General features: G+C 59.3%; 1 protein-coding gene across 1 annotated transcript; it reads left to right on the forward strand.

The window, feature by feature from the left end:
• Positions 1 to 5,727: 5,727 nt before the first annotated feature.
• On the forward strand, positions 5,728 to 6,933 carry LOC102368263 (HLA class II histocompatibility antigen, DRB1-15 beta chain-like; the record flags this gene model as incomplete). The annotated part of the gene is made up of 2 exons (XM_006039293.2): positions 5,728 to 5,823; positions 6,664 to 6,933. Coding segments are annotated over exons 1-2 (283 nt in total), but the record flags the coding sequence as incomplete, so codon positions are not given.
• Positions 6,934 to 7,396: the final 463 nt, after the last annotated feature.

Genomic DNA, 7,396 nt, shown 5'->3' on the forward strand with positions numbered 1-7,396 from the left:
CTGCGATATCCTCAGTCATGGCCTGAGGTGGTGGGGTCGCCGGTGGGGCAAGCAGGGTGGGGTCAGGCTCCCTGGCACTGTCAGAGATGGGTGCTAAAGGGGCTGGGGCTCTTGGGTAGCTCCCTTCCACCTCTTGTTCTTGGCTTTCTTAGGGTTAGGTGGTGCCTCCCCCAAAGGCGGTGGGCCAGGCTGCTTGGGGTTCGCTACCTCTGGGCCCAGGACCTCAACTGAGGCAGGGGTGGAGGGAGGTGGAGAGGGGGTCTCGGTTGTTCCCTCTGACAGGGCTCCAGCATCCAAGATGCTAGCCACCCCGGATGGAACTGGGACTGGGGGGACTGGAAGGATGTCCCAGCCCCTCCATCAGATGAAGCCTGCACACTGTGGGGGGCAGCCACATCAGGCGGGTGGAGGATGGAGGGTGGAGGGAGCCTGAGAGGAGGCCGTGGCCACTGCACCCGGTGGGTCATTAGCATCCGAGGCACCAGCTGCCCCAGAGGAGATGGGGCAGGAGGGGGCTGAGAGGAGTCCCCAGCCCTTCCACTGGGTGAGGCATCAGCCCTGATGAGGCAGGAGGAGGCTGGGAGGACATCCCAGGCCCCCTCAGGGTGGCATGCTCATGCCAGAGGTGTTGATCCCCCTGGATGAAGCAGGGGTGGAGGAGGGCTGGGAGTAGGCCCTAGTCCCACCCTTCAATGAGGCTCCTGCACCGGAGGTGGAAGAAGCAGCTGGTGTCCGGCTGACTGTCCCAGGGGGACTAGGCAACCAGCCAGGTGGGAGGTGCTGCTGCAGTGGTGGCATGTGGTCCCACCCTGGGAGAAGTTGACCACATACGGCCTCCCATCCACCACAAAGGTCATGGAGAGAGGCAGGGTCTGGACCCACCTTGAGGAGCATGAACAGCTGTCTCTGGAAGGACAGGATGTGCCTGAGCCTGGGGTCCCGGCTCTTCATGGTTCAGCCTGCTCCAGGGGCTGATGAGGATGTCATAGCGCTCATGCACTTTGGTGAATTGCTGGTCTGGCAGGTGTGGAGGGATGTTGGAGGCCAGCACCCACACTGCCAGGGTTTCCAGGGGCGTGGCCAGGTAGTGGATGCCAAGACCGCCAGCCCTGCTGCACACACCTCCCTCACCAGGCCGGGGGAGCTCGGGTAGATGATGGGCACTGAGTTTACCTGGGATGCATACCGGATGTTGTGGTGTTCCACCAGGTCCACAAGAGCAACGGCGAAGGCCTCCATCCTGATGTGGAGAGGGGCATGCACCCGTAGGCCATGGCTGAGGGGCACGTCTGCAGAGACATCCCTGTGCCAAGTGCCCAGGCCGCTGGCAGCCCTCCTGGGCAGGAAAGGGTTAACTCTCCCACAGGGGCTGCTACAGGAGGGGGGAAAAGAAGCCTCAGACTGAAGCTGGGGACTGGGAGGGGTTTAAAACAGCCCCCAAATCAGCCCCAGGGGGGCCAGAACAGCCCTGGAGGGGCTGAAGGCAAGTCCTAAGGCAGGAGGAGGTGGCAGAGACCAGGGTAAGGGGCTCTGGAGGAGGGAGGCAGCAGGAAGCAAAGGGAGAGCACAGGCAGGAGTGGGGGAGGCGCAGAGCAAGGGAGGATGCCAGAGCCCGGGGCAAAAGCTCAGAAAGCAGGGAAAAGTGGCAGAGAAGGGGTCCCCAAGCACAGGCTGGGGAGAGGCAAGGTTTGAGGGTGGGGAGAGGAATGGGAGGGTGGGGGACAGGGAGCGGGGGCAACGTGCAGAAGGGATCTGATCTGCAGGAGCTCAGAAGGGCTTCACCTGTCGGTGCAGGACCTGCCACAGTGAGCGGCACCATGTTCTCCCTCTGCCCCCTTCCCTTCCCCGCCCCGGAAAATTTATCAGTGTAAATGTGTAAAAACCAAAAATGCAGAACAGTACTAATACCGCTGCTGTTAGTTGCAAGTCACCATTTGTGAGGATAACGGGATCTCCGTCAGACTCTGCTGTTGCCTTCTCAACACTGGCCCTGGCTTTCTCCTGGCCCTGGGTTCTGGAAAGACAGCACTGCGCCCATTGGGGCTGGGGCCATGGGCAGTGTGGGGCTGGGGCCCGGGCCTGTGGCAGAAATGCCGCCGTCTGTGCCCCTCTCCAGAGATCTGTCTCTGCCAGCGTGAGAGGCTGGTGTTGAATCCCTCAGGGAGGGGATCTTCCTCCTTGTCTGCATGACAAAAGCCTGGTACCCTGGATGTGGATGCTCTCGTCACCTGGAGAGGGGGAGGGAAAAGCCCCGCTCACCGGCCCAGGTGACCAGTGATGCTTTTTTAATTGCATGGCTAGTGGCTAGCACTGGCAGCTTCGATTGGATTGGGCTGCTGAGGTCAGAGAGGTTATTTAAAGGCTCGGGCCAGGAAGAAGGCACCCATTAGCCATGCGGTCATCCAGGTGAATCTGAAACTGGGAGAGGAGCTTCACCATCTGAAACTGGCTCTCTCCTCATCACCGCATGCTCCAAGAGTGGCCTGCCTCCAGAGGAAACTCCAACCACCTCTGGATGATGCGTGTGAGTAAGCTGCTCGAGGTCAGACTAGATATTTAGCTACAGTAACTCAGATGCGTGTTTAAACGGCTACCTCAGCCACCCTGGTTTGCTCTATGGGATTCCTCTGATATTCCTCTGAGATTTCCATGATATTGCTCTACCTTTTAGCCTGTTTCCACCCTACCCCCTATAATCAATAAAGTTCTCCTTTGTGACCGGTGTGGGAGACTTATTGAGGGGTGGGTCTAAATTATGCCGAGGAGGCCCCTTAGGTCTGCGGACTAAGGGAGACTTTCCTAATAAGCCCCTGACATGGCGAAGTGCCCCAAGTGCTTGTATTGGGTCTAGTACCCATTGGACAATCAGGCCTGTGTTCTCCAAGGTGCGCAGAGCCAGAATTGAGTCCAGAGCCTTGGATGTCCAGGGAAGGGGTCGGCCGGACGGGAGGCACCCCAGGGAGGCACTCGGAGCCCAGAAGGTGGTCGGTGCAGGGACTCAAATCAGGAGCGCCCCCTACTGGCCCGCCACAGGGCCCAGCGGCAGCAAGGGGCTGGGGCTGTGGGGCCAGGGCCCCCCAGCATCATGGGGCTGGTGCTGGGACCCACAGGCAACAGGGGACTGGTGCTGGAGCCTGGCTATGGGCAGCATGGGGCTGCAGCGGGAGCTGGGGCTGGGGCCTGCTGGCAGCACCAGGATGGGCCCAGAGCAGCACAGGGCTAGGGCTGCAGCTGGGCTGTTGCTAGTGCTGGGATGGGGCCAGCGGCAGCACCGGGCTGAGGTGCGGGGCCCACCAGTAGCACGTGGCCGGGGCCTTTGGCAGTGCTGGGATGGGGCTGAGTCCCACACAGGTGCACGGCCCCGGCGTTGTGCAGGCCCTAGCCCCATCCCAACACTGCTGATAACCCCAACCTGGCAGTGGCACTGTGCCGGGGCCCACAGTGGTGGTGAGGGCTGGGGCCAGGCCTGCTGGCAGCTGGCGCCACTTCCGTGGCTGGGGCCTGGGCCCAGTTCAGCCCCGGCTGGCTGCCAGGGTTGTCTGCAATGCCAGGACCTGCTCAGGCCCAGCCCCATCCTGACACTGCCGAGGGCCCGGGCCCAGCAGCAGCACGTGGCTGGGACCAGGATGGTTGTCAGCTCCAGGATGGGGCTGGGGCCTGCACAGGTCCATGGCCCCAGCCTGGCACTAGTTAGGACCAGCAGCAGCGGTAGTGCTGAGGCCAGGCTCACTGGCAGCACATGGCTGGGGCTGGGGCTGGGCCCAGGGCCATCTGCAGCGCGAGGATGGGGCTGGGGCCCATGCACGTCTGTAGGTGGAGGAGGTGCTGGCCAGGGCCAGGGCGACTGGCAGTGCCGAGATGGGCCCAGGTCCCAGCCTCATCTCAGCACCGCAGATGGCCCCGACCCAGCAGCGGTGCTGGGCTGGGGTGGGTGGCGGCAGTGCCGGCCAGAGCCGGGGCCATCGGCACCGCCAGGATGTGGCCGGGGCCTGTGCAGGTGCATGGGCCTGGGCCCCGGCCTCATCCCAGTGCTGCTGACAGCCCTGGCCCAGTGGCTGTGGTGGTGCTGGCCAGGCCCGCCGGCAGCACTTGGCTGGGGCCATCTGTAGCACCACCCTGAGAAGGGACTGTCTGGGTCCTGTGTCCTCGGGAAAACACAGTCCTAATAGTCCTACGGGTACTCGACCCAATACAAGAGCGTGTGGCACTTCCCCCAGTTGGGGGCCAAAAAGGATAGTCTCCCTTAGTCTGTAGACCCAAGGGGCCTCCTGAGCATAATTAAACGCACCCCTCAATAAGTCTCCTACAGCAGTCACAAAGGAGAGCATTATTGGTTACGGGGGGTAGGGGTAGAACAGGGTACAGGGTAGAGCAATATCAGAGAAATCCCATGGAGCAAACTCCTGTGGCTGGGTAGCCTTTGATCTCGCATCTGAGTTACTGCAAGCTGTATATCTAGTTGGATCTCAGGTAGGTTCCTCACAAGTATCATCGAGAGGCAGGTGGAGATTCCCTCTGGAGGCAAGTAGTTCCTTGAGCATGAGTTTTGAGAGAGAGAGCAAGTTTCAGATGGTACAGCTCTTCTTCGTTCCTGAGTATCCCTCATGGCTGCTGCCTGCCCTGCCTCCCCCCTGCCCGGGCAGTCCTTAACTTATATAGCCCTTGTGACCTCACTTATCTGCTCCAATGGAGGCCAGCACCTGTTGGCTGTGAGCCAACCAATTTGAAATACATCACTAGTTGCCAGGCAGACTCTAGCCCACCAGGAAGGAAGCCCCTCACCCAGGTATGTGATGCCAGTCACAGACAGAGGGAGCAGGTGGCATTGTCTCCTCTACTAAGAGATGGCAAGACCTGAGGGAATCCATTGGAGCTGAGGCACTTGGCACTGAAGACCGGCCCCTTGGACCTGTCCCCACTTGTTCTAGGTGGGCAGACAACAGAGAGGGGTTTGGGGATGAGGGACGCCTCTGAAGTTGTGAGTGAGAGCTCTCCACTATTTGACATACAAAGATGGTCCTATGGGATGGTGGAGCACCTCAGAACCTGAGGTGAGGGCAGCAAAAACACTGGGGCTTTTTGGAACCTGGAGAGCCCACACAGATCGATGTGCCCAGAGCCCAAGGGCTGAGCTGGGAGTTGTGGCACAGGAGAGCACTGCCTTGCGAGCCAGGGAAGTTGTTCTGGTGCTCAGAACCCCTCCCCATGCCCTCAAACCCACCAAACATGGTTTAAGGAGCCCTTGATGAGCTGTTTCTTTTAGTTGTTGTTGCTCTTTGAATCATCAAGCCATTTGGGGATAGCTCTTTCAGGCCTTCAGTCAGTGCAGATGTACTTAGGGATCTTCTGGAAGGGCTAGACATTTTTAAATCTGCATGTCCAGATGCCCTCCACCCAAGGTCCAGATGCATGTCAATTCTGCAACCATGTAAGCTGCCATGGGTCCAGGGCAGGCGCTGGCAGAACCCTGCAGCCTTTCCCCAGGGTTTGACTCTGCTGCAGGAAGGAAAAATGTGTGGTGGAGCCCTGCTGAGCCTGGCTCTGACTAGAGACAGATGATGCTGCTCAGATCTGATGCTGATTGGTCTCTTAGGCTGGGGCTTCCCAATCCATGGGGCTGGGACAGCATCTTGGAAGAGATCATGCTCAGAGCTTGGCAGAGAAGTTCTCAGTTTGGGGGGAACTGCTGGCTTCTCAGCTCTGTCTCCTGAGCAGCGATGGGGACAAGTGAGAGCCTGGGGGCTGGGAGCTGCTGGGCTGGGGCTCTGCTGGTGACATTGTTGTTCCTGAGAACCCACACGGCTCATTGCATGAGGTATCCAGGTAAGCAGAGACCTGTAACCCCCAGGGAGCACCTTGCTGGGCAGGTGTTGGGGGATGGTTCCCCACAGGCTCTGGCCTGGGGAGACACCAGAGGGGCAGGAGGTGATGTGAGGCCAGTAGGTTCTCACTGATGGAGCAGAGGCAGGGGACAGATGGTTGGGGGAAGATGGGTTCTCCATGTGTTGGGCAAAATGTGGACATGGGCAGCAGGGTCACAATGGTGCTGCAGGGGCAGGAGCAAGGGGGCAGAAGCATCTGCGGGGGAACGTCTGTTCACTAGAGCGCCCCAAGGGATGACAAGATTGAACGGTCACAAACTCCTCCAAGACCGTTTCAGGCTGGACATAAGGAAGAACTTCTTCACTGTCCAAGCCCCCAAGGTCTGGAATAGATTGCCGTCACAGGTGGTTCAAGCACCCACTTTGAACGCCTTCAAGAGACATTTGGATGTTTATGTTGCTGGGATCCTATGACCCCAGCTGACTTCCTGCCCCTGGGGCAGGGGGCTGGACTCAATGATCTTCCAAGGTCCCTTCCAGCCCTAATGTCTACGAAATCTATGAAATCTGTTTGGGTCAGGGGGATCACAGTGGTGCTGTGGGAGTAGAAGCTGGAAAGTAGCATGATGGTCACGGTGGGGCAGGAAATGGAGCCAGCTGGGGTGGGGGGTGGTGAGAGCAGAGCCACAACAGTGCGGGGGGGAGAAGCTCTGCAGTCCCTGGGGTGCAGGGGAAGGCAGTGGGCAGGGCTGCTGAGCCATTCCCATTAACTTCTTATTGACCATCTCTGTGGACGAGTCCCTGACCTACACTTCCTTTGTCCCCCTTCCCCCCACTTCAGAGCATTTCATGGTACAGGGCAAGCAAGAGTGTCACTACACCAATGGCTCTCAGCGGGTGAGGTATCTGGACCGGGAGATCTGGAACCAGGAGCAGTTCATTCACTTCGACAGTGATGAGGGCACGTGGGTGGCCGACACAGAGCTGGGCGAGCCGTATGCCAGGTACTGGAACAGCCAGAAGGACGTACTGGAGTACAGACAGGGCTTAGTGAACACATTCTGCCGACACGACTACCAGGCGATCATACCTTATTCAGTGGCCAGAACAGGTGCGTCCCTGGAGTCTGGGGCAGTGTTTGGTGGTGGTGAGGACAAGTAACTGCAGGGGAGACTTTCCCATGTCCCCCTCCCCACTTCTATCCCCACTAGTGGTCAGAGACAGCTGCTTCCATGCATGCAAGCAGGGCAGAGGCAGAGCTGCTCCCACAGGAGGAAGGGCAGAGGAAGGGGGCTCATTTGATGTGGGAAGGGCCAAAGGATCACATGGATCCAGTGAAAGGAGGTAATTTGGTGGGTTCAGGAGCTGTGGGGAGAGGTGGACAGAAGGTGGCACTGGGCTGGAGTCAGAAGCACCAACTTGAGAGAAGTAGGAATAAGATGGGTGCAGGGCAGGTGGGGGCACAGCACTGTCCTTGACCCATGAGGGAGCTGCAGGGACACTCCCTGGAGCGGGAGGCAGTTGGAGGTATTTGGGTGATACCGGTGGTTTCAGAAGTGGTCCAGGAGCATCAG

The sequence above is a fragment of the Alligator sinensis genome, unplaced genomic scaffold, assembly GCF_000455745.1.
Source record: "Alligator sinensis unplaced genomic scaffold, ASM45574v1 scaffold2429_1, whole genome shotgun sequence".
Classification (NCBI taxonomy): domain Eukaryota; kingdom Metazoa; phylum Chordata; order Crocodylia; family Alligatoridae; genus Alligator; species Alligator sinensis.